The sequence below is a fragment of the Clupea harengus genome, chromosome 21 (assembly GCF_900700415.2).
Source record: "Clupea harengus chromosome 21, Ch_v2.0.2, whole genome shotgun sequence".
NCBI lineage: Eukaryota > Metazoa > Chordata > Actinopteri > Clupeiformes > Clupeidae > Clupea > Clupea harengus.
In genome coordinates, this window is record NC_045172.1 from 18,532,500 (window position 1) to 18,559,999 (window position 27,500).

The 27,500-nt window shown below is 47.0% G+C and overlaps 1 protein-coding gene across 3 annotated transcripts in view; it reads left to right on the forward strand.

Annotated features, from left to right (window-relative positions):
- The window catches only part of nrp2a (neuropilin 2a), a 68,258-nt gene extending 45,736 nt beyond the window's left edge, over positions 1 to 22,522 (forward strand). Inside the window, exons 9-17 of one of the 3 annotated variants that reach the window (XM_012833648.3) lie at positions 419 to 771; positions 1,194 to 1,338; positions 6,535 to 6,612; positions 7,877 to 8,032; positions 12,015 to 12,274; positions 13,013 to 13,109; positions 14,571 to 14,603; positions 20,994 to 21,056; positions 22,183 to 22,522. In XM_012833648.3, the coding sequence (XP_012689102.2) occupies positions 419 to 771; positions 1,194 to 1,338; positions 6,535 to 6,612; positions 7,877 to 8,032; positions 12,015 to 12,274; positions 13,013 to 13,109; positions 14,571 to 14,603; positions 20,994 to 21,056; positions 22,183 to 22,487 (1,490 nt within the window). In that variant the 3' untranslated portion in view covers positions 22,488 to 22,522. Of the gene's footprint in view, positions 1 to 418; positions 772 to 1,193; positions 1,339 to 6,534; positions 6,613 to 7,876; positions 8,033 to 12,014; positions 12,275 to 13,012; positions 13,110 to 14,570; positions 14,604 to 16,730; positions 20,586 to 20,993; positions 21,057 to 22,179 lie in introns of those variants that run through there. The other 2 variants (XM_031559069.2, XM_031559071.2) reach the window with 2 other exon arrangements.
- The last annotated feature ends 4,978 nt before the right edge of the window (positions 22,523 to 27,500 follow it).

The following is a 27,500-nucleotide window of genomic DNA, read 5'->3' on the forward strand; positions in this document are numbered from 1 at the left end:
GTCCATCTGAGGTTCAGTGGCCCATTTGCCCTCTCTCACTACCTCTACCATCAATATCTCCGTTGCCATGTGTCTCCTCTCTCACCATCTCTACCATCATTATCTCCGTTGCCATGTGTCTCCTCTCTCTTCACCTTTCCTGCGGTTATCGTCACAAAGATTCCCTCTGCGAGATGGTGATAGCTAAGCCAGAAAGCTAGAGCTGAATTATTATTGATCCTGTTTTGTGAGGTGTATGTGTGTGTGTTGATAAGTTATTACAGCTATTTACTGTATATGTCTTTGACAGATTGAAGAGTGCTGGTAGATGTGCTGAAATATTCCATCATTAAAATTCATCAGATGTTATTGTATCACTTCCAATGTCATTCATATTTCTTTCTCCTCTTCATCCCCCCCATTTCTCTCTCCTCCTCAGACGCTCCATGTTCTGAGCTGCAGGGCATGCTCTCCGGCCATCTCCCCGACTCCCAGATCTCGGCCTCCTCTGCGCGTGAGCTCCACTGGGTCCCCAGCGCCGCGCGGCTGGTGGCCAGCAGGTCCGGTTGGTTCCCCCATCCCACGCAGCCCCTGGCTGGGGAGGAGTGGCTGCAGGTGGACCTGGGCCTGGTGAAGGTGGTGCGGGGCATCATCACCCAGGGGGCCCGGAGCCAGGAGAGCGGGGGGACCAGCGCTGATAACCGGGCCTTCGTGAGGAAGTACCGGCTGGCACACAGCCTCAATGGGAACGACTGGAACTGGATTATGGACACGAAGACGAGCATGCCAAAGGTGACTGTGTGTGTATGTGTGTGTGTGTGTCTGTGTGTGTGTGTGTTTTTGTCTGACCTTATATGTATATGCATCTCCCTCTCTCTCTTTCTCTCTTTCTCTCTCTCTCCCTCTCTCTATCGTCCTCTCTCTCTCTGTGTTACTGTGTGTGTGTGTGTGTGTGTGTGTGTGTGTGTGTGTGTGTGTATGTGTGTGTGTGTGAACATTCCCAGATTCAAGTACAGTTCCTTTGAAACTCCCTAGTTGGAAGTTGGAACAGTCGCCTTGTAATCTTCCTTCTCAAAGTGTCCATTTTCTAAAACATTGATGGCAAATAGCAGATATACAATGCAGGTGTGTGTGTGTGTGTGTGTGTGTGTGTGTGTGTGTGTGTGTGTGTGTGAGTAAGTGAAACTAATCACATGTTGTCATCTCTTTCACAGGTGTTTGAGGGGAACACACACTATGACACTCCAGAGCTGCGGCGCTTCGAGGAGATTCCGGCGCAGTTCCTCCGGGTTTATCCAGAGCGCTGGTCTCCCGCTGGGATCGGAATGAGGATGGAAGTGCTAGGATGCAGTCTTCCAGGTGAGCCACACAAATACACACAGAGACACACACACACACCCTTATATGTGCATAAATAAACACTTGAATCACACAAACACATACACACACACCACATGCTACACTATGCATACATATGTATATCAAACACACACTCTCTCTTGATCTCTTGATTCCCTCCTCAACACTGCTAAAGCGCTTTCAAATGTTTGCATAAGCATACAGGCGTCTGCTTTTACTGTGCCTCATCAACCCCTTTGCCACACACACACACACACACACACACACATGTTTTTTATCTGTGCCAACACTACCTGAAGCAGCAAGGCTGAAGAAAGCAGGATGAAAAGGGAGGGTACAGATGAAGAGAGATAAGAGAGAGGGATGATGAAAAAAGGAGAGAGAGAGATGAAACAGTGAAAAAGTGCCTTCATGGTAGAGGAAAAAGGGTCCTCAGAGAGAGTAACAAGATCTTCTACAAAACTATGGGAGCCAGTAGGTGGTGTGTGTGTGTGTGTGTGTGTGCGTGTGTGTGTGTGTGTGTGTGAGCACAATGGTCTTGGAGCCAGATGTGTAGTGCATACCGGCCTCTCATTCTCCCGATCTCCCATCTTCACACAGCTGGTCTCTCAACGGACACAACACAGGATACCCACAACCACAGCTCTCAACATGGGAACACACACACACACACACACACACACACACACACACACACACACACACACACACACACACACACACACACACACACACCACACTATATATAAACACACCCACACTCCTTTTTTCTATCTTTATTTGTATCCACATGTAAGGCATTAACAAAAGGATATAAATATTGTTGGGTGCAGATGTCCTACTGGTTTTAACTAACGACAGCTAAATGAGGTCAGAGATATAAAACGCTCACACATAATTACATCACATACAGACATGCACACATACACACACATCATGTAGTTCTCAGATCCCCAAGCTGCTATGTTCACTGGTATTCAGTCTTGGTCAGTTATGGGAGAGGTTTATTATAATCGGTTGTGTTGTGGTGTGTGTGTGTGTGTGTGTGTGTGTGTGTGTGTGTGTGTGTGTGTGTGTCTCAGAGGAGGGCTCGCTTGGGGAGGACAGTGTTCAGACATGGTGTGTTTTCACCGTAGAGTCATGCGGTGACATCATCAGGCGTGTGTGTGTGTGTGATTCTTCCATCTATCCATTAATAGCTTCACCGGAGAGCGACAGGATAAAATATTCAGGGGAACACGTCAGCCTTACACTTACGTGTGTGTGTGTGTGTGTGTGTGTGTGTGTGTGTGTGTGTGTGTGTGTGTGTGTGTGTGTGTGTGTGTGTGTGTGTGTGTGTGCGTGCCTGAGAAACCTTTCCCACATCGCCCAGACACTCAAACAGCCGGCATTCAAAAAATAAATAAACTGTAAACAGCTTCAGTGAACTCTTGTGATCGCACACGCACACACACACACACACGCACACACACACACACGTTTGCACACATACATAGACTCACACACGTACACACAAACAAATTTGGGAAAAATACTATTATTTTATTGTTTTTCCTGTGTGTGTGTGTGTGTGTGTGTGTGTGTGTGCCAATGCCACCGGGCATCTGCAACTCGCCCCTCTCTGCTTTCCCTCTCTGTAGACTGTGGCCGTTGTTCTGAATGTCTGATTGAATATAACTTTCTTACAGGATGTTCTTTAGTTTGGTAGCATGGTGAGCTTCAGCCTGGACCCCGGCCCCTTTGAAATTCAATCATCTCTCTCTTTTTTTTTCTTCTTCCCTCTTTCGTTCTCTATCCCTCTGTAGTCACTCACTCGCACACATGGTTCTGTTAATCTCTGTCTGTTTCCACTCCTTTACTAAGGGGAGTGTCCAGTCTATGGAAATATTTTGCTCTCTCTCTCTTTTCTATCTCCCTCAGTCTCTCTTTCTCTCTCTTTTTTCTTTCCATCTTTCTCTGTTTCTCATCATGATCCTGCCCCTTTTGCCCCCTTGTGTTAAACCATCCTGACAGCTTTTCCATGTCTGTGTGTCAGAGGGAATGTCTGCATTGGTACTGTATGATCTCATCAGTGCCCCCCGATAGGGAGCTGTCTGTTTCCTGATGGCTCTCCTTACTCCTTCCTCAGATCATGTTGTCTGATTCACTGGACATTCACTTCTTCTTTGCTCAGTCACTTACTCACTCATTCACTCACTCGTTCACTCACTCATTCACTCACTTTCATTCACTCTCTCCCTCATTGACTTGGTCATCCATTTCTTTCTTCCTCGATTCCTCTTTCCTGAATTCACAGCCTCTCTTATAGACCGTTATTTCTCTCTCTCTCTCTCTCTCTCTCTCTCAATATTTATTTATTTATCTCTCATTTATTCACTTTTTCACATCCTCAGTCAGTTTGTCACTCGCCCTCTCTACCTCTTTCATTCCATCGTGCTTTTCTTTTCTTTTTCTCGTGTATCATTCCATCGTGCTTTTCTTTTCTTTTTCTCGTGTATCTGAGAGTCCTCTCGTCTGTGTGCATGGGCTCAGCCAGACTCCGACTGTGTGTGAGATAAACATCTCATCTGCATTAGGTCGTCATCAGATCGCATCTTCCCCCGCAGATTAATGAAAGTCTGAGGGTGTAATTGGCGGGGGACTGTATGAAAACACGTCACTTGCTGCGGTGCCGCACTCATTTCAGAGGCAGAAATCCTGTGATTAGATATCGCTTCTGAGCTATCGGTGTGTGTGTGTGTGTGTGTGTGTGTGTGTGTGTGTGTGTGTGTGTATTTATGTTGTTTATCCTTGTATTTCTGCGTGCTTTTGTTTGTGTGTGCATGTATGTGTGTGTGTCTGTGTGAATGTGTGTCAGTGTGTGGTGTATGTATCTCTGTCTGACTGCACTAAGGTAATGATCTCACAAATCCCCCCCTGGCTTTCTTTGGGCCGCTGCATTCCGGATCCTTCCCTCTATTACCCAGCATTCTTTGCACTCTCTCCGGTGGCAGCACCAAGCTCTCTCTTGGCAGCCTGAGATTTGTAGGGAGGCTTTCTCCATAATTGAAGTTTTTTTCCCCTCCTCCTTGTCGTTCAGATATTGCTGTGTCAGGCTCTTTTGAGAGAAATGGCTGGTCTCCGCTGCAGGAAGGGCCTGTGAGGGAGGGAGAGAGGGAATGAGGAAAAGAAGGGATAAATGGCACGAGTAAAGGAGGAGAGGTTAAGTGAGTGGATTGTAAGAAGCAAGAGAGAAAAGAGATTGGATGAGGGGATGGTAGAGAAAGGGGAAGGGGTGAAGAAGAGGTAGAAGCTTAAACTGGCCTCAGTTAAGGGATTCCCAGGAAACGGTTGGTGGAGGCATGTCCTTGAAAGCTGATTCAGGGTCAGTGGTTGGTGTTCGTTTGTGATGTTTGTGTGCTGTTTTTTTTCTTTTATACTGTTGCTTTCTTTACTCTCACCACCTCCATACCAGTCTCTCTATGTGGCTTGTGACTCTCCTAGCTAAACACAAATGCCCCCCACCCCTGTCTGACATTCTCTCACTTATTCATTCTTATTCAACACACACACACTCACACACACACACACATATACTTTAGCAGCAACACAAGGCAGGCGCTCGGTCACATTGTTGCTTCTCTCTGTTCTGTCCATACCTCTGACACCGCCGTCACTACACAGAAAGGTCACCATCATTACACCGTGACAAGAGCTGACCTTTAAGCATTGCAGCATTTTAAGTGGAGTGCGTGTGTGTCTCTGTGTGTGCCTTCGCTATATGTTTGCGAATGCGTATGTGTTCTGTGAGTGCATCAGTGTGTGTGTGTGTGTGTGTGCCTGTCTCTTAACATATGTGCCTTTGTGTGTGTGCATGTGTTTGACACGGACAATTTCCGCCTTAACCAATTAAGCCGTGAAACAGAGAAAACAACGGACAGAGCGAGAAAAAGAGACAGCGAAAGAAAGAATAGAGAAAGAAGGATGAGAGGAAAACAGAGAGCAAAGAGCATAGCCTTATTAGGTTGCTAATAGCATCACCTGAGGCCGTGGCATTAACATGCTTTATATGACAAATATCACGGACATGTCTCCACTCTTTCATGAAACATGCCCGTATTACTTAGAATCCATTGGCCCCGTTCAGTGTATTTCTCCCATCACAGAAGGACAGCATCCTACCAATACAAAATACCTATTCTGTATATAAGTAGATAAGGCAAAGCAATGTAGTTGTATTTCCATTTCATATAGAATATAATGTTTTATTCAGACCGTTTTAGTAAATTGATCTGTGGAAGCACTGTTTTCCTGTACTACACTTGTTCATATTTTCAGATGAGGAGATATGGTGATCTGCGTTTTTGCAAGGTTGTTGTTAAAGCTGTGAGATTGCACACGTTTTATCTACCCCCTATCTGCAGTGGTTCCCCCTCTCTATCTCTCCAACTCTCTTCCTCTTTTCTCTCATTCTCACTCTCTCTGTGAAGGGAGAGTTATGGCTGTCTACTCACACCTCACAGAAAAGTGATTTGTGATGGTCAGGAGCTCCTGGGAACCCTGTGTGTGTGTGTGTGTGGGTGTGTGGGTGCATGCATGTGTCAGTGCATATGATTCCATATGCCTTATGTATGGGAGTGTACATGAGCCTTTGAATGTTTATGTTGACTGTATCTGTATCTGTGTGTGCGTGTGTATGTGTGTGTGTGTGTGTGTGTGTGTGTGTGTGTGTGTGTGGGGGGGGGGGGGTGCGTGCGTGTGTGCGTGTGTGTTAGTGTGCGTGCGTGCGTGCGTGCGTATGTTTGTTCCGTATTCTGTATGCCAAGGCTCCCTCCTCCCTGGTGCGCACTAGCGTGACAAATAACTCTGCCGGATGTCAGAGCCGCCAGCCTGCCAGTGCACTGCACTACCTTGAAACATCATCCGTCAAGGCCCTTATAAAAGGCTTATAAACAAACACACCATAACACACACACGCGCACACACACTTGCTCTTTCCTTTTTCTCTTTCCTGTATACGCAAGCACTCACACACACTCAGAGAATCCCTTTCCTCTCCATCATTCTCATACTCAATGAGAAACATATGCTCTCCCTCTATTTTCCACACCCTTTTTGTACATACACACACACTCTCTTTCTCTCACTTTCTCTCTCACACACACACACACACACACACATTTATCATAACTTATCCTATCTCTTTTCTCTCCACAGAAACCACCACTGTTCCCGAGAGCACGACCCCCACCCCCGCCCCAACGCAGCCCAACGCCAGTGAGCCTCTCAGCACAGGTAAGACTGAGGAGGATATGACCCAGCTCTCATCACACTCAGCCGCGATGCTATCTCTATTTTCACTCAGTCCTTATTTCCTCTGCCTCTGCCTATTTTTCTCAAGGCTTCTGGGTGTCTGAGTTCCAAGGTCTGTCTGTCTCTGTAGCATCCTGTTAGTCTCCGCTCCCCATTTTTTCCTAATCTGCACTCGCTTTTCTTTTTCATTATTCTGATAAAGAAGCATGCGGGGAATGCTTCTTCCACATTATGGCATCGCGGATCTCAGATGTGGTAATATTTTTTGCTCCAGCCAAAATGCAAAACAAGAGTTCTCTCCGTGCAGGAAGAATGTCAACATAAGCTAGTGTCCCTGAAACCAGTAGAATTGGATTCACGCGTTTTAATCCATGTGAAGATTAGCACTGCCTTGTCTTGAGCTACACCACACATATGAGGTTACATGTGGAAATGAAGATGCCAGGGTATATTTAGTCCTCCTGTAGGCTAGGTGTGCAAGGGCTAGCTTGCTAGTGTGGGTGCAGACCCTTTTGGCTGTAATCCTAAACCCAGGTGTCTGGACAGCTCAGCTCACTCTGGCTCTGCCTCCCTGGGGGGCCATTGATCCAGCTGCCTGGAGCGGTTAGCCGGTTAGCGTGTCTGTGTGAGTAAGCACAGCGCTGATGGATGCTCCGCTAGCTAATCGATATCCATCTCCAACTGACTGCTTTTGAGCAATAGCGGCTGTGCAGGATCCATGCTAATCGTCAGGGTTAGAGTTCCTGGTTCCTACGGCTGCGAGCCGAGTACATACATATACTCTGTATGTGTGTATGTATGTACTGTATGTATGCATGTATGAGTGTGTGTGTGTGAAGTGTAGTAGTTCCTAGTTAGCGCTGAAGGCTAGGCTAGGCGAAACTCTGTGCTGTGCCCTCATGAGCTTGACCTGTGATGGAGTATGGAGGATAAGTATGCCTATGAATATGTAATGGTGAAACATGGTACCCTAGGGTGAACTCTGTCTTGCTGTCTCTGGCTCTACAAATACATCTGTCTTTCTGTGGCTTTCATCTCTCGCTCGCTCTCTTCCTCATCTGTAATGCCAGGCCCAATGACTAGACAGTTTGCTCTCACTGTATAGAAGATTAATTACACCAGAAATTATGCAGCTGAAGTAAAAAAGAATGAAATGATCTGCTGTCATAACCATTTGCTCTCTGTCTCTCTCCTTCTCTCTCTCCTTCTCTCACTCTCTCTCTTATTCTCACTATCCTCACTTTAGCCGCCAGCATTCCTCCATCGTCTCAGGAGGGGGTGTGTGACTTTGAGCAGGGGTTGTGTGGGTGGACTCTCGACCCGGCCTCTAGTCTCGTCTGGGCCCTGCAGAGCTCCAACAGAACCACCGAACCCGGCCAGGACCCAGCCTTGGGCTCCAACAGTGAGTCTCCTGCTACACACCTACACACACACACACCCTCCCCCCCACACACACACATGCAAATGCACACACAAATACAGCCCCCCCCCCCACACACACACACACACACAAGCACACACACACATACATACATACACATCATGACAAAGCCCAGACCAAGACCTAGACACACACACAGACAAACACGTACACACTTATGCCATTCCCAACGGAAGAAAAAATGGTTTTGGGTCAGTGAGTACCCATATTACACATCCATACAAACGTGCATAGGTGAACAGACAAAAGCCCAAAGAACTAAGGCCTTTCTGGGGTTCTTCTAGATAAAATAGCCGGATCGTAAACACATGAAAGCATTAATTTACACTCATATACATACAGAATTTTGTTTTGCTGCTCTCGGTTAAATAATCCAACCCAATGCCCGCAACCATGTGTGTTGCTTTAGGAGAACCGCCTTTATTTGCATCCGTTGACAGCCTTGCTGGAAGCACGAAAAACAAATAGTGAGGTTCCATGTGGAACCATTTGAAGACCACAAAGTCCGAGGCAGAGTGTGCACTTAAGCATCCCCCCCCCCCCGACACACACAGATGCACACGCACACACACACAGACACACACACACACACAGCCTGGGGCAGCTCCTTCTGAGACGGATTATGGCTGATTATGTGGCTGTCCTCTTCTGGTGACACGTTGTTTGTGCGAGCTCTCTGCCCCCTGCATCCATCCGTCCATCCGTCCCATCCTTCTCTCCCTCTGCGGCCTCGTGGTCTGCTCTCCACATGTCGGAACCATCGGCATGCCTTTCCTCTCTTCTCCTCTCCTCCACTCTGTCACAAGCTTTTTGTCGGCTTTTGTCACGGTAATGCACTTTCTTTCCACCCATGGTGTTATTTTCATTCCGACGAGTATTACTAGATAGCTGTGTCTGTATACCTGAGCTAGGCAGCCCAGAAGGCAACTCGGACTGGCAAAGGTGTCGTTAAGTCTTTGTACCTGAGGAGTTGAATAAGAAGTAGAATTAGAATTTCGATTTTTTTTATATATATATATATATATATATATGTAAGTGTAGCTTGGTTTCAGTCACGGTTGATATATACTTAATTGGGTGATTATTCAAATCGATCTGCTTTAGACAAATCTAGTACTTCTTAATGCATTTCATTTCAGCTTGGCTGAATGTAATTTAGTTTTGAACATCACAAGGGAACAATCCGGGCCCTTTTGAAGTGAACAAGGAAAGGGTTAAAGCAAAGGATCTAATTGGTTTCAGAGCGGCAGATTCTTCTGGAAAAGCGAAATTCCCCGCAGGGCATTCCAGAGTGCTCCACTACCTTGCAGGCAGGTTTTCACATCCTAAGTAGACTTCTGTGCACTTAAAACCTTCTTGAAGAGATCGAGGGGGTGGGGTGAGCTAGGTTTATGATATTACTCCCTTTTTCCACACTCAGGGTAAAGGGATTGTTATCCTTACCCTGTTTAAAATGCATTGATTTTAATGGATTTAAACACGTTCTCGGGAAGATTTAACAACCCGTGGAAACGTCTGGGGAGGGCGTCATGGGATTTATCTCGCATTCCGAGGTACTTGAGCGGAATCTCACATCCGAGCCAGCGGGGTCAGAGTTCACAGATTCTCCTTCACCACAGGAGACTGACTCTATCGCTCAGAGCTCTGTCTCTCTTGGGCTCGGCCCAGATCGTAGATGACCCCAGGTGTCACACAATAAGATGTTTCTAGAAGGTAAGGAAGGAGAGGTAGTGTGTACACCTGTGCCTGTGAGAGGGTGGGTGAAAGGTTTTGAGTGCAAAGGGGTTGCTTTTGCCCACACACTCTTTACTCTCTTAAGTTTGTGCCTTCAGTCTCTCTCAATCTAGCTCTCGTCCCATTTATTCATTCCCTTTCCAGCAGCATCTCTTTTTGTCTTTTCGTGTTTCGTCTGTTCTCTCTCTTCTGTTGTGTATCTCTCTTTCGTCTTCCCCTCTCTCCATCATTTTTTTGTTTTCGTTCAGTGACTATCTCTCCATCTCGCTCCTCTCCCACTGTGCATCTCTCCATCTCATCCTCTCTCACCGCCTCTCTTTCTCTCTCCTTCTCTCTCTCTCTCTCTCTCTCCCTGTCACATTCTTGCTCCAGCAGGAGGCTGTGAAAATGGATTAATAATGTATGACCAGCTTATCAAAGCACACAGGAAGCGAAGGGCTCGTTTGCGCTCGTTTACGCTCCCGTCTGCCGAGCGAACCGCCAAGTGCCAGGGGGTAGGAGGGGGAGGAGGAGGAGGAGGAGGAGGAGGAGGAGGAGGGGGTGAAAGAGAGTGCCAGGGGAGCTGACCAATCAGACACTGGGATCTCCTCAGATTCTTAATGGCAACTGGCAGGATGCCGGTGCTGGCATTAGGAGATCGTTAAGGGGGAATGATGGGTGGTGCTTGACTTGAGTTCGTTGTGGCAACGTGTGGTTTATGGCATGGCTGGGTGAGCTAGGGTGAGCTGCAAACACACACACACACAAACACACACACACACACACACACACACACACACACACACACACACACACACACACACATACAAACACGTACACAGCAAGGGCAGACAGCTTGGATGGTGCATCAAGCACATGTGTTGGGAAGAGCTTGTGGACACCCTGTCAGAATTCCCAGTGGGTGCAAAAACTCTCTCCCTTTTTCTTTCTCTCCCTTCCTCTCTCTCTCTCTCTCTCTCTCTAACACACACACACGCACGCACACGCACATGCACACACACACACACACACACACACACACACACCTTTCCATCTTATAACACCATTGGCCTGACAGAGAGCAGATGGAGTTAAAATGTCATCTGCAAGGCAGATGCTGCTCTCCGTGTATTCTTCTCAGAGCTGCTTCATCCTGAAGGTGATTCATCATGATCACTGCTACTCACTCAGGAAGGAAGGCGTGGCTTCACTTTTGATCAGAGAATTAATCAAAGCATATTAAAGAAACAATACAACAACATTGTATCAGTGCTTATTATTCTTACTAAAATTCCAGTCTGACATTTGAACACAATAGCTTTGCTGGCACAAAAGCTGTCTCATCCACATGCACAGTTCTTTTAATGCTAATTGTATTGTCGTTCATTTGAAATGGACCTTAGCCAAGAACTTTTTCCTTTACAAAGCAATTTCTCTCTCTCTCTCTCTCTCTCTCTCTCCCTCCCCACACACACATTTACACACTTTGTTCCACACCGTCACACACTGAGAGACAGGTGATTTAATCAGCATATTCGTTGATGGTGTACGGTGGCCCAGTGGGGCTACTTATCTCACAGACAAAACCTGCTCCAGCCGACTGCCTCCTCAAAGCTGCAGTCTCTTCCACCGGCCTTAATGGGGCTGAGGAGAAATCCCAGGGCCAATTTACAAACTAAGCAACTGTCGCTGTAAACAACTCCGGCTGACACAAGCACGTTGCGTCTACGCCGATTGTTTTTGTTTTTCCTTTTTCACTTGTGGAAAAGGAAAGAGTCGACTGACACAAAGTCCCCTTTGAAGAAGCCTGAGGGCTTGTTTGTTCCCCTCAAGCCATGCTTTTGGACAAGGCATCTGTATCCCGTTGTGTGTGCTTGCCAATCAGATACGTTTTTGAGCTTTAGGGGGTGGAAAGGGGATTCCAGAATATTCTAAACCAATATAACAAACCATTGTGAATTTGCTTATTTTACAAATAATACATTCCACATTACTGATTCCAGAGGAGCCAATTAGAATTTGGGTGACTGTGGTGGTCAAGTCTGAGAAGGTTGAACTATGTGAAGATCATCATTAAATTAGAATAATTTGACATTATTTTTGTACAGACTTGCACACACAATGTGATGGTCTAAAGGTTAGACTCTAACCCCTCCATAATCTCTGCTCTCTCTAAGGTTTGGATAACTACCTGAGACTCTAACCCTCCATAATCTCTGCTCTCTCTAAGGTTTGGATAACTACCTGTACATCGAGACTGGGGATGGCGCTGAGGCCCAGCGAGGCCGTCTCCTGAGCCCGGAGGTGGGGGCCGACATGGGGCCCCTCTGCCTTCTCTTCTCTTACCAGCTGGAAGGGCCCGGGAGCCTGCGCGTGCTCCTGAGGAACCCCCACCTGGAGGAGACCCTCCTCTGGGCCCTAAAGGGGGACCAGGGACCCGTCTGGAAGGAGGGCCGCACCATCCTCCCCCGCTCTCCAAAAGAGTTCCAGGTATGCGCATTTTTTCTTTAAGAAAATGTAAAATGAAAGAAAGAATGGTCATACTTATTATTTTCTCTTTTTAAACTTCGTTTTTAGAGAAAGTTCAGCTACAAGTTAGACAGCTACAGCTAGAAGATGCGCTTTGAGTATTTTGTCTTTCACGAAGTTCAGGAAACTCCAACCAAATGTCACTCGTTCTTGTTCTACAAACTTAAGATTAGCCCAGTCGTCTCAGAAGTGCTCCATAACCTCTATATTTCAGAGATATTTTTGTTTTAATGTTGAGCTGTGACTGTCATAAAGTCAGCCAGTGCCTGGGGGTGAAAGTTTAAAAGGAATTGAGAATGATGGAGACATGGATATGCCAGAATTTACAGATGAAGTGCTGTGGTTTAATGTTTCATCTGGAGTCCCTATTTCACAAAATCTTATCCAATCCCTCATCTACTGAGGTGGGGGTTATAAATTGTGTGTGTGTGTGTGTGTGTGTGTGTGTGTGTGTGTGTGCGTGTGTGCGTGTGTTTAGCTATTGCTAGACTCTATCCTCCAATGCCTTTACCCTTTACCCTTGTCAAACTAGTCCTCAATTTTTGTGGATGTAGTTTCCAGTTCCCAATAGATCAGCTTTCAAAAACACATATCTCTATCTATACATGCAAATGACTCTCTGTGTCTACATGTGACCTTTGACCTCCGGGGTCCAGTCTGCTCAGTCTCTCTGTGTGTCTGTGCTGTCTCCTGTGCCAGGTGGTGATTGAGGGGCTCTTTGAGCACAGTGGCAAAGGCCACATCTGGATCGACAACGTCCACATGAGCCTGAGCACGCCGCTGGAGGAGTGCACCCGTAAGTCCACACATCTGGTCCCCTCGTCCGTCCGCTCTCACCACATTTCATCATTCACATCTCCCTCCCTCCCTCCATCTTTCTTCTCCTGTCTTCTCGTCACCTCTGTGGGCCAGTGGTCCTCCATCTTCTCTACCCATCCCATCTGTCCATTCTTTCACTTATCCCTAGTTCCTGCATTCATGCTGCAGTCCAGCTCTTTCTCTCTCTCTCTCTCTCTCTCTCTCTCTCTCTCTCTCTCTATCTCTCCCTCCCTCTCTTTGCCCACTCTTGCTTTTTCTCCTTGAGCTTCCCATACCCCCCACCCAGCCTTGCTTATGTCCCTCCCTACTCCCTCTCTCTTTCTCTTTACATCCCCCCCCACCTCCCCCCACCATCCCCTTCTTCTTCCTCTCCTCCTCGCTTGTCTGAACTGTCACTTGCTCCTGTGAGCAGAGGTCTCTACCAGTCTCCCCCCCCCCCTCCTCCTCCTCGCCACCTTCCTCCTCGGCAGTGGCTGACACCACCCCACTGTGTCTCTAAGAACAAAATTACCCACATGAAAGGACAGGAAGAGAGCAAGTGACACAACACACGCTCACGGAGAGAAAAAAAAAAGAGAAAGTGAGAAAAAAAAGAATGCAGAAAACTAGGCCATATAAGCCCCATGGGCCCGAGATGCTAATCTATGCTTCATTCTTCACTCCTGTATCTCTCTCTCTCTAGGCTGTATTTGTAAACACAGCTCTCCAGAGCTGAGACATTCAGCTCTCCCACCAGCTAGTCACCAAAAAGGTGTGAAGAGGTTTCTGGTATTGCATATACGCCAGTGCTAGTCTTTAAAAAAACCTTAGGTTGTAAGTAGGCATATTGGTGAAACTAGGGATGGTGGAAGACATGCTGGCTCTGTATATCAGGCGATGGCTGGGTTTGAAGTAGGCATATTGGTGAAACTAGGGATGTGCGGGAGACATGCTGGCTCTTGAGGCGAAGGGAATCTGTGCGGTGGGAGAAGGAGACCTCGGAATCCCTGTGCACCATAAAGCATGCTGGGAGTACTCTTATCGAGAAGGACAGTCGGGCTTGCTCTCCTCCCTCCTGTGCTCCCCTCCCACCATCCTGCCAAAAAAAGAGCTCCCTAAGCCCCCCCCCTCCCCCCCTCTGCTTCCTCTTCTCCTCCTTTTCCTCCTCCTCCTGCCTGTTTCACACTCTCCTCCATCTGCTGTCATGTAATTGTTTGCATTCCAGGCCATTTGAATGTTCCACTTTTATAGACGCACACCTCTTCCGCTCCGGTCCTCTTAGACATGTGGCATCACAGTGGTGTAAAGACGTGCAGTAGTGTAGAACCTGAGTGTGAAAAGCAGAAGCAAACCCAATCGGAACATGTAGCAGCGTATTTAAGCCGTCTCAACTTACTTGGGCTAATATTCATTTCTCTCTCTCTCTTTCTCTTCCTCTCTCTTTCTCCCTCTCTCTCAGAGCCCTTTGCTGCGTTCCCTCCTGATATGAAAGGTGAGTTGGTTGGCTCTTGGTCCCCTCCTGCCTCCATGTCCCGTTTGAATTGTTGCATTCTGTGCTCGCTTAGTTTGGGGTGTGTGGTGACGGCACTGTCTGGGTGAAGAGCTTTTGTGCTTTTGTTATGAGTTGATTATAGCTTGGTGTTCTGAAAGTGTGTGTGTGTGTGTGTGTGTGTGTGTGTGTGTGTGTGTGTGTGTGTGTGTGTGTGTGTGCGTGCGTGCCTGTGTGCGTGTGTGCCTGTGTGCGTGTGTGTGCGTGCATGTGTGTGTGCGGGCATGTGGGTGTGTGCGTGTGTGTTTGACTCTGGAAGCTCCCAATTAACATTGTCTTGATGAAAAACCAGCTACCAGTATTGTCATTAACATCACACTCTCACCTGATTATCAATCAACACACTTGTCTCAGACACTCTTGTGCACACACATGTAAAAAGAACACACTTATTCACACAGGAATGCATATACGGACATACACACACACACACACACACACACACACACACACACATACAAATCAGCACATGCATGTCACATGGGCATGTGCTCATAGTCATACATATGCTTTTTTGAATTAGCTTATACACATTTACCAGTAAGAAAAATGAGAAACCTGACAAAACATTTTTTAGTATTGAGTTTTGGGTGAGCTTCAGTTTCAGTGAGCATTCTTTCGATAGTTCCAGTTACTGAAAGTTGATTTGGCAACGGTTCCCGCGCGGTGTAATTTCCTACTTTGCTGTAGCTGTGCGATCTTTAACTCAACACAGTGTGTGGTAGTCAGATGTTTCAGAAATACTGCCTTTCTTATTCCTAAATCACCTCATTAGTCTCTGTCAAGAACAGGTCTTCAATTTGTCGCTCTGGTAGATGTCTGTGGGTGTGCTAATAACAACCACATTTAGGCTTACACAAAGAACTCCTATTCATTATGTTAGTCAGAGGTCTATGATGCAAGGTATGGACTTTTTATACTGAGTCATAAGTAATCTCATGAACACATTTCAGAATACTTAATTAGATATATGGGTTTGTCAGATGTAAAATGGTGAGTTGTGCTAGTGGTTAGCCTTCTTGAAACACAGCACAGATGGAAAATGCCGGTATACTGCTTGCTGTGTTCTTTGGTGTTATGGCTAATGGTGTCAGTATAGCTGGTGGCCTTATATAGTTTATCTCAAACTATCTGAGTAGGACTCTGTACTTGCTGTCGTGATTTCTCTTAATCCGGGAATCTGTGCTCGTTTGGAAGCTCTCTGTATACTGTGGCAAGGTTTTTCAAAAAGATATACCGTGTTTATGTTGTGTTTTAAGCGTCATACATTTCAGCATTTAGTCCTCACCCAAAGTGCCTTTTTGAGGGATTTCTAAATAGTGCAGCCAGGCTGTTTCTCTTCTGACTTTGAGGTTTCTTTGAGGCAGCCTTGCGTGTGGAGCGCACATTTCAAAGCCAGCTGAATAGGCCTTTCAGGCATATCGCCGCAGGACCATCGTCCATCAAAATCCCCCCGCCAACATGCTTTTCCTTTCATTCCCCCTCAAGGAAGCGCCGTACATTACCCCTACAATCCCCCCTCTAACGCACACATATGCTTGCCAAAAGGGTTAAGGAGCACTGTGAGAATTCAGTCTTGGCTTGCATTTGGTCAGATTTGTGTTGAAATGAAGCAAAAGCGGAAAAAAAGTCAAACCACTAGAGGAGTGGGCCTGCATGTGCTTCTGCTTGACTTCCTCCGGTGTGCGCGATGATTGGATCCTGTTTTTGAATGAAGCCCCCAAATGTAGTTTGCACAAGTAGAGAACCCATAGCGGTCCATGTAAAGCAGGACTACCAGTTTGTGGTTTTTGGAGAGCTAAAATATCTGTTATTACGCATTTTATTCAATATCAAACCCATAACATTCTACTGTAGCCAACTATTAAACATTTTTTTATATCTCCTCAGAATTCCCATCTCTCACTGTAATTATTACTGGAAATGGAAACCACAGACTTAAGAAAGTAAAAGTAAGAATAACTGGTGAACTCTTCACGTGGACCAGCTATGGGTTTTATTAGTGGACCGCTAGCACCCTTTCCTTCCCTCTTTCCCCCCAAAGCCCACTATTGTGTATCTCTCCACCAGGGGGAGCCCTTCCCGACGGGAGTCACCCCACACTAGCCACCCGCTCAGTGCCACCCATGCCCCCCAACTGGTATTACATACTGGCGGGTGGAGGCGCCATCTTGATCCTGGCGACCGCCGTGCTCACTGTGGCCATATGCAGCCAGCGGCGCCAGAATTCTGCCCAGAAGAGCCTGCCTGCCGCCTACTACAGCCCCCAGACCTCGCACTACCCCAGGGGAGGCAGCGGTCGCCTGGGGCCAGATCCAGCATTGACAGTTTGGCTTGATAAAGAAGATGGCTGCTCCCATTACTGACTGAGCCTGCTGGGGGGGCATGAACGTTATACACTGTTCCCTCAGAACTTCCTAACACTTTCTGGATCTTTCTGATCGGAAGCTGAGGAGACAATGAGAGTGACAATGACAGAAAACCAAACTCAACTGTGCACCTCACTTTTCACTGAGTCGGATCATTGATCAAAAATGTACATGAAGAAATAAGGGATGGTGTTCCCACTCAACGTGTTTTTTTTCTACCCCCTCAATGGATGCTGCCTTGGCAACTGTCTTAGACAAAAGCAGAAAAGGTCCTACATATAGATTTCCTTTAGACTCTGAGGATTTCTCTGCCTTTTTGTCTTCCTTTGTTCGCCCTTTCGTTGTTAGATGCTGTTATAAGTCCAGTGGAGCTCTCTCTGGTTCCAGAGCTAAGCCTGTTTACTAGCAACGCCGCAGCCAGAGAAAAATTGGCAATTCTTCGCTCTGGGTCTTCGGTTTTGTCTGGATCGGTCCCAGCATGGGCGCGCTGAGCAAGGGTTTAAATCCCGACTCAGGCCAGTTGCAGCAGTGAGTGAGTGCACTCCTTAAATAGAATAGAGCCAGACCTTGAGAAACGTCCTGTTTTGAGAGGAACGGGGGTACTCTCTAACTGTTACAAGGTCAAACATGCTGATATTTCGAATCATAGGAAGGCAAACAGTGTCGTGCCATTTTGCAGTCAGTGATCTAAAAACTGTCAAAAACATAATTTACACCCAAGCACCTTTCGGAGAGTCAGACCGTGGGGTAGAGTTTTCCCCTGTGATACTATATTTTGTTTCCATGAGCTCAACACCTGTGAATCATTTGGATGTGAGTTATAGCTGTATGGTCAGCAGAGAGTACGAAAAACAGGCGGTCTGTTGATCGTACCACGGAGACTTCCAAACAGAGAGTCTACTGGGAGCCACAGGCAGAACATGACAATGGAGGTTGTGTTTGTGTAAGCGAGTCTGATTTTAAACAGACCGTGTTGGCCCACGAAGACAGTGAGGGAGTCCTTTTTTTTTTCTTTTTCTTTTTCTTTTAAAGAGCCAATTGTTTGTACTGAGAGGTGTAATTTTAAACAGAGACAGTTACCATATGTGTTCCAGGTCTCTGAATACCTGAAGAGTTTAAAGCGAAAGAGTGATGGATAAGAGAGAGATGGAGAGGGATGGGGTGGAGTGAGGTGGGGGTGGGGTGGGGGGGTGAAGGGGGGTTGAGAGGTGTCATGCCACAAAAAGCATCCATGCACCCTCGTTTCCTTTTTGGATCCTTGGTGACAGTAACCTATTGCCTTTGTTCCCCCGTGCCCCTGTGCTTCACAACAGTATCATGAGGTGTGTGGGCGCGTGTTATTCAGAGAGAGAGAGAGAGAGAGAGAGAGAGAGAGAGGGTGATTGTTTACTGAGCTCCCTGATAAAAAAGAGAGAAAGGAGAGAGAGAAAAAAAATGTTGGGTAGAAAATTCCCAGCTAAACAAAGACAGCTGCTCCCCTTTACCACCTCCTTCCCTAATGAGGGGAGAGACAACTCCAGACCACGACAGAACAGCTCACACACACACACACACACACACACACACACACACACACACACACACAGCTGGGAGCAATTGTGCTTAGAGGATCCGCTAGGGTGTGGGCAGCCCTGCAAACGACAGAAAAATGAGAAGCACGCCTTTTATTCTTCTGAGAAAAAACGAGGAAGTTTGCTCCTCTCCCGTCCTGTCCGTGGCCTGACATCGTGTCCAACGACATTGTGGTCATCTGCAAGTAGCATATGCACTCCTAGCCACTCCAAAGTTAGAGGTATCGACAAAGGTATCGACTGATACCTCATTAACCTCCAGGGGACGTCATCAGGACAAAGTGTGTTGGAGAGACGCGTTGAATCCCCTTGTTATCCTTTTGTTGTGAGGGAACTTAAGTTTGCCTTTCGCTGCACAATTTATTTAATGACGTGCGGCAGAGTGCATATTTTGTCAATTGCTAATCATAATAACACTTTTGGCGGGAGAGAAACCTTTGAGGTTATGATGTGCTGGCCAATGTTTCAGCGTGCCAACACGCCTCACCAGGCCCTGGCAACCCCCTGCTCTCACCTGCGTGGCGTCGCCATGGGAACGAGAACCGGGACGGAGTGGCGGCGGAGAGAAACATGGAGGCTTGGCTTTGGGAAGCGCTTAGCTTTTTTTTTTCGAGAGAGAGATGAGGAGCAGCACTAAGAGATGTTTTGGCATACCCTCGCGACGTGCTTTTAAATCAACCTAAGGCTCACTGCAGCACCTCTGCCTTGGTCTGCTTTAGTCTCTCTCTCTCTCTCTCTCTCTTTCTCTCTCTCTCGCTATCTCTCTCTTTCTCTCTCACCCCCCCTCTCACTCTCCCTCCTCCTCTCTGTGCATTCTTTTCCAAGCTCTTAATATTTTTAATTAGTTAATGGACCAGATAGCATTTATTAAGGCTGCTGTTAGAGGCATAACCCCCCCCAGCCCCCCGCAGCACCACCTCCCCCCCCCCTTACCAGTTTTCCTTTTTCTCTCCGCCTCTCGTTGTCCCTGGAGACCGCATTAATGAGTTAAAGCTCCCTCCAGACCGACGTTCACGATGCCGCCGAAGGGGCACCATTCCAAACCGTCGCTCCCTCCTCTCTTTCTCTCTCTCTCTCTCTCTCTCTCTCTCTCTCTCTCTCTCTCTCTCGCTCTTGCACTCTCACTTCTCACTCTTGCTACACCATACCCTAGTGTAGCACATCGCTTCTCTCTCTCAAACACACACAGACATCACAGGGAAAGGGAAAGTGAAGGAAAAGATTTTTTTTTCTGTCGTTAAAGTAAAAAGAGGAATGGATTGCTTTAGGGCTTCTAGCCACCCGCCAGTCGTCTCCACGGCACACGGTGACTCATGGGTCCTGGCCGGGCCCTGGGTGGCAGGCCATCATCCAGCATGCCATCCGAGGTGGCCGTTTTTTTCTCATCGTCTCATCGCGTCCAGCGCATATCGCTCACAACAATGCAACCCACGACGTCCACTCGCACGGCCCAGCATCTTCTACTGATTGGTCTCCGCTGGGATGTTCCCCCGTTAAGTCCAGTTTCGAAACGTTAGGGGGTAGCATGCAAAAGCAGACACACAGACTCATCTCCTGCTGTGGAGTTCTTAGGCTACAGAGTCTGCTTTGCTGTGCTTTACTGTGGATGACACAAGGGAGGGGAGGGGGGTGGGGGGGTGCTAGAATGATGCCAAACATATTCAGTGTGAAAGTGACACCTATATGATCAGTAAAGATGGTGGTGCTGTTGATGAGGAGGATAATGGCAACGAAGACGAGGAAGGTGATAATGACAATGATGTGATGTTGATGACGACGATGATGAGGATGATGCACTTTGCTCGCATTACGAATGTACAACTTCAGTAGGCTGTACCTCAATCTTAAACTGCATTTGCTGTGAAAAGGCAATATATCTACACATATATATCAAATATATACATAATGAATATTTTTGCTTGATGGATTTGAAAGTCTTTGGGATGTTTTTGGAATGTACAAAATAAAATCTTATTTTTCTATTATGCGGGTTACTCAGATTGTTTCATGGTGTGTGTGTGTGTGTGTGTGTGTGTGTGTGTGTGTGTGTGTGTGTGTGTGTGTGTGCGTGTGTAGTGAGTTTTTTTTGCCTTAATTCCAAAATAACCAGACCACAATAAGGGAAAGTAGATAGTTCATATTCGCACAATCTCTCTTCAGAACTGCACACATCCAGCGAGCTGTTGTGTCTTTTGTGTTTACACTATTCTTTCATCTGACAGTAATTCTCAATCTCAGCCTTTCCTAGTTGAAAACGACTTGGATGCCTTTTGTAAACCTCTGAACACAAAGCACATTTGAATCTGCATTCTGTTATCTAATCTCCTGATGGACTGTTTTTCTGTATCTGGAGCATCCGTTCAACATGGCGTCTCTCTTCCTCTCGCCCACAGAAAAGAGGCCGGTGGAGATCGGCGATACTCGACGACTCAACGCTGCTGAACCAGTCAATGCAGGTACAGTCCCTCTAATCTTACCCAACTGTCAGCTGTCAGTTTACAAGCCCTGGTTGTTTAGAACCGGCCAACCATAAAGGCAGTGATGCTATCCATTGTTTTTGTTTTGAATATGTGTGATATACAATTTACATTTTTTTTCAATAATTTATAAATATTTATGTACGGATGAGATGCATAGATTGGCACAAGACAAGATTCCACAGTCATTTATAAAATGTAGGAGAATTCCGCTGGTGTTTGTATCACAGCATCAGTCAGGTCCAACCAGCCCCCCCCTCCTCCACCTCCTCCCCCTCCTCCACCTCCTCCCCCTCATCCACCTCCTCCCCCCTCCCTCCCCTCCCCTCCCCCTCTTCCTCCCCCAACATCTGCAGAGACGCCTGCCTTTAGAATCCAGGGTTTAGACTTGTTATCTGCCTCCCTCTATCTTACTGTCAGACCAAGTAGGAATTCTTCTGAATCAGAGCCGCCTTTGTTTCGCTCAGAAACTATTGCGCGAGCCACAATCTGTTCATCTCCCCGTCATTTTTTAACCTCCACCCCTCCTTTTTTTTTTCTAATTCCGTTCTCTCCATCAAACATTAGTCCAAATGGGAAATAATTACGCCATCAATTTCACCGCACACTCCCTTAGTTGCCAGGCTTTTTAAGGGCCTCTGTAAGCACTTAGGCATAATTGGTGATTTCATTGGTGAATACACTCTACTTAACAGTGACTATGGCAGTTCTTTGTTGAGTCCTTTGGGAATTTGTGTTATTAGCAATAACATAACCACACCGCACACACATCTCTCCCAGCATGAGTTGTATTACATTTGAATTAACACATACTATGGGCATTAATGTGAGGTCAGCACTCAGGGCAGAGTTGGCTCATACCCCCCTCCCCCCAGTCATTTTTCTATCATTAAATATGACTATCTAATTTCAATGCATGTATGCCCAAATGCCAGTCAACTTCTGGATGTTCATTTTACAAACATATTGAAGATCATGTTGTGTCAGCCTTTTTCTCATGTTCTTAAATGTTACGTTCTTGTTGTACCTATGGAACAGGGTGCTGTGAGTTGGTTATAAGCAAAAACCAAAATCCTCAGACTGTCTCCTTTCTCTCTGCTAGCAGCGGGTTTCCCGTTCGTGGAGTGGAGCACATCTCCGCCATCCGAGTTCCCGGTGACGCGCGTGTCGGAGAAGGACAACTCCTGGCTGTACACGCTGGACCCCATCCTGCTCACCATCATCGTGATGAGCTCGCTGGGCGTGCTGCTGGGCGCCGTGTGCGCCGGCCTGCTGCTCTACTGCACGTGCTCCTACAGCGGCCTCTCCTCGCGCTCCTCTACCACGCTGGAGAACTACAACTTCGAGCTGTACGACGGCATCAAGCACAAGGTCAAGCTCAACCAGCAGCGCTGTTGCTCCGAGGCCTGAGGAGGGGGCGGCGGGGGTGGGGGCGAGGGCCAGCCACCGGCGCCAGGCCTCACAGAGTCCATTGCTCCTCTCCATTGAGATCTCCAAAGCAACAAGCGCCCCACCCCCCCACCCCCCCCAAAACAACTGACTCCTCTTACGGAGGTCCTTAGAGACCTGGTTTCATCTCTTGGCTGTCCTACTGGCCTCGTTGAACTATGAAAACCCAGTGTTGGTTTAACAAGGGGGCCATTGGATCAAGCTGCTTTTTTTGTATGCCCTGACAGATCTTAGCAATCAAGATTTAAATGTTGCAGGCCATGGAGGTGTCTTTGGGATGACTAACTTGGGCACCAAGGAAAAGAAGAAATTTTGCTCCCAGCAGGGGAAAAAAGCGCCTGGACTATGAATCAAAATATCAACACATATCAAGTTTATGCCTATTCCAAAACAAAGAGAGAGAAAGAGACTATATATAAAGACTCCACTTAGATTCCTGAAGGTCTCATTTTTAAAAATCACAGACTGTAGGGAAAGAGAGTTTTCAGGGTTGCTGCAAGTTTTCTCCTGGAGTAGTATAAATGTCTAGACACATAAGCGTTGATTGTGGTTGCTTTTGTGGTCCATTCCTACTTTTTTGGACTTGGTTGAATACCTTTGTTGCTCTAATGTCACCGCATCTTCTGCCCTCACCTGTCACGGTCAGTTGTCTGTGTTCATTTTTGAGGCCCCCATCTCACCATTCATCGACCACCCTACACTTAATTGTTTTAGCTCGTACGAGTTATCGTAGTGTCTTATATTTTGGACAATTGCCAATCTGTAAGAGAAGATGGAGAAATAGAAACAAAAAAAAACATTCAACCTGTGTTTATTAAGAGAAGAATAGAAGGTTGTAGGCGTAGGTTTGAGGCCCTGTATATATATACTGTGGTTTGTGTGTAGAGGGAGAAGGGGAGAGGGAAGGGGATTTGCACGTGCACACACACACACACACACACACACACACACACACACACACACACACACACACACACATGCACACACACATGCACACACACACACACTCTCTCTCTCGCTCTCTCTCTCTCTCTTATCGTGTGAAACAGCCAGGGGATTTTTTTCAGTGCATCCTATGGATTGCGAGGACTGGGAGATTGGTGGGCCAAAGGGCTTCAGGGCTTTTAGAGACTGCAGCCTGCAAACACACACAGATTAACGGGGAAAGGCAGAGTTCGGAAGGGAGAGAGATAGATGGTGAGACAGAGAAACAAAGAGATAGAGTGAGACAAAGAGACAAACACAGAGAGAGAGAGATAGAGAGAGAGAGAGAGAGAGAGAGAGAGAGGGTGGGGGTGGGGGGGTAAAGAGGAAAAGAAAACAAACATACAGTTCTCAGCTGTCCTTTCCTCTGGCTGGCAGAAAAGGATGGAGGGAGAGAAGGGAAGGAAGAGGAGGGTAGAGTCAGGAGACTGAAGCTTAGTGTAGGAGAGTAACACAGACATTTTAGTTTCTCACCGAAGCCCTCAATGCTTTTGACTGAGGACTGCTGGGGCCGGCCTTGTCTGGGTTTTCATGGCCTTCATCTTTTAGACTCCCTGTCAGCTTTTTCTTTTTTCACACTCACCCCCTTTTTAAGACCCAAGGTTAACAGAACACAGGTTTCCGTGGTAAATCGGGGCAGACTCTTTTGTCAGCTCCTCTTACGAGACAGACAGGAGGTGTAAATCTCTCTTTGGTTCCTCAAGATGGGCTGTCTCATCTGTAAAATCGCACATGCATGCACAGACACACACACACACACACACACACACACACACACACACACACACACATACACACACACACACACACACACACACAGACGAAGCACACACGCACACCAACATACAGACAGACAAAGCACACACTCTTGCAACGTGAGACACACACCGGTTGGTCATCTATACTCCGTGTGCAGCAGCTACAGTCTGCTAGCACTGGATGTGATTTGGCTGTTCTGAAACGGGGCCAAGCAAGAGCTTTATTGGGCCAAGGGGCTAAGGTGAGCCTCTGGCCATGGGCGTCCCAACGCCCCACAACCCCCCCTTTCTTGTCTCAGAGACTCCCATCACTGGACCCCCCTGGACAGACTTTTTTCCAAGTGCCTTGGAGCTTCTCTGATCTACAGCCTCGGTTCGAGAACCCCATGGAAGATTCTAGAACGTTCGGAAAATGGAAACGTTCTAAAAAGGACTTTTAAAGACTGCTACAAATAAAGGCACTGGTCAGACTTTCAGTTCTTTGGAGACTTTGTACAGAAATGTGCTTTTTATGATGATGAGTATTGTTATTATTATTATTTAATAAAGGATTGATAACATAATCTGTGGATATCTGGGGAGCCTTGGTTGTGTTGAGACAGAGAGAGAGAGAGAGAGAGAGAGAGAGAGAGCGAGAGAGTGGGTGGGTGAGTGAGTGTGAGAGAGTGTGTGTGTATGTGTATGTGTGTGTGTGTGTGTGTGTGTGTGTGTGTGTGTGTGTGTGTAATAGAGATGTACTGCTATTTATTGTATCAATAGACCACTGGGAGGTTATACAGTGCTCAGCCATTTCAGGTTACCAACACATGACCTCCCTTACATGTATACACAGACACATACACACACACACACACACACACACAGAGAGAGACACGTACAGACACACCCACACACACATGGTGATGTCCAGTCCAGTCTGCCATGGTCTCTCTCTCATCTCTCCATGGGTTCCCATTAGTGGGGACCTTCAGTCACCTTCATTTAGTGAGCTCACAACATCAAAGCTTTGAAGTGCCCTACAGTTCCACCTCCCGTGTCCCCTCTGTCCAGCCCAGCCACTCTCCCCTCACCCGCTTAACTCTTTCCTGCCCTCATAATGTACATGCTAGGAGTGTGTATGCGTATAGGTTGCTGTGTTATGTGCTATAATGTATGGAGTAATCCGCTTACTTAGCATATATGATAACACCAGCGATCATTTTTAGGCTGTAATTAAAGTTCCGCTTGTTTGCATTGATCTAGCTAATAGCCTATAGTACAGAACGTTTATTGCTGATTATTTGTTACTTAAAATGGCAGCACAGGTATATATTTGATCAGTGTGTGTGCTGGCTAAGAGCACTGAAGGTAAGCAGACACACCAATGATAGCTTTTAAAGGTCTATCACAGGTATACAGTACATGGGGATAGGTATTGACTCTGCTCTCCTGCAGCTAAATAAAGATAACGGGGTGCTGTCTTTTTTTGATTCTCCCTTTTGAAGTAAGAAATCCATTACATCCTTTTCAAGCTCTTACTGTCCACCCTCCACTCCAGCCGGGAAAGCAATGCTGGCGTGCAGGTCACTGCAGTGGCAACCCAATTACCAGTGCTTAGTGTTACAACTGAAAAAAAAATAGTTTATAACACAAAACAAAAGATGATTCAAACACTTTAAACCTGTGCAGCTGGGGGAGGGGTGGGAGTAATTTATCATTATAGTTTAAACGGCAATTACAGTTCAATGTTATTTACATGGCAATAAGCACAACACATCCTATGTATGCGTTCAGGTGAAAGTGATGATCCATGACATCGCGGACCACCCCACTGGTGCTTGATATTCTGTGGGCTACAGCTCACAACCGTGGGGATTGTAACCATGGTGACAGGTTGCTACAGTCGGAAAAGATCAAGCCTGTGGGGTGGGGGGGGATAAGGTGAAGCCGGTGGCTGTTAAAGACATCACTTTCACAGGTCTATGAGAACAGGCACATCTGTTCCCCCGTCCTCCACATCTGCTCAGGAGCCAAAACAGCATCCAGAGGAGATGTCTTTAACAAACCTACACCTTCAGCCAAAGTTATTTTTCAAAATGTTCTCATGTCCTTTTCGAATTTTCATGCGGACTGTCTCAGCAAGTACCCCATGAAGGCAACGCTAAATAAGTGACAGTTTAGACCGAGCTTCCAACCACTGTGTGTGTGAATAGCCGCTTGTTTAAATAAATAAATCATCTTGGCACTGTGTGTGTGTGACTGCGCTCGCCGGATTTGAGACATTACAGATCAAAAGGGTCATTATGACCAGACCAGGGGCCATTGTTCGCCCCATTCACTCTTTCCATCGGCATTCCTTCACATCAAAGCTCTCGGACCCGTGCAGGGGGAAGTGATTGATTGTTCTGCAATCACCTCGTTGCGTCACGGACTGATAGATGCATGTTGTACAAACAGGAGTAAATGAGCGAGGGATGAATGGGGAAAACGAGGGATCAGAGGAGGAGGTGGAGGAGGAGGTGAAGGGGTTACTGCTGAATTAGAGGCAACCCCCTGAGTCAAGAAAATTGTTACCACCTTACCCACATGCATCACCAGGGCCACCTCGAAGGAAGGGAGAGGAGGAGAGGAGGAGATGAGAGAAGGGAGGAAGAGAAAAGTGATGAGGAGGCAATATTGAAGGAGGGAGGGGGATAAGAAGGGACACAGAGCACAGGACACAGAGGAGAGGACAGGAAAGGGAAAGGGGGATGAGGGAACGGAGGAGTAAAGGAGAGGGGAGAGCATACAGGAAGAGATGAGGTATGAGAGAGAAACAGGAAAAGTGACGCTCTCGCTGAAGAAAAAAACAAGTGAGAGTTATACACACAGAGAAAGAGAGAGGGAGAGAGAGAGAGAGAGAGAAAAGAAACAAGTGAGAGTTATACACACAGAGAAAGAGAGAGGGAGAGAGAGAGAGAGAGAGAGAAAAGAAACAAGTGAGAGTTTTACACACAGAGAAAGAGAGAGGGAGAGAGAGAGAAAAGCCACCCAGGGGAGAGACGAGGAGGGGTCGAGGCTCCTGTTTTCCAACCCAAATCCACTCCCTACTTTTTGGTTTCATAAATGTTGTTTTCCCTCCTCCATATCAGATTGAAGCCCGGGGGCCCCCTGGGGGTCTTGCCTTCCTCAGATCAGAGAACAGAGGGTCTCCCCTCTAAGTGGGGGTAGGGGGTGGGTGGGTGGGGGGTAGCAGGGCGAGGGGGGAAGGCAT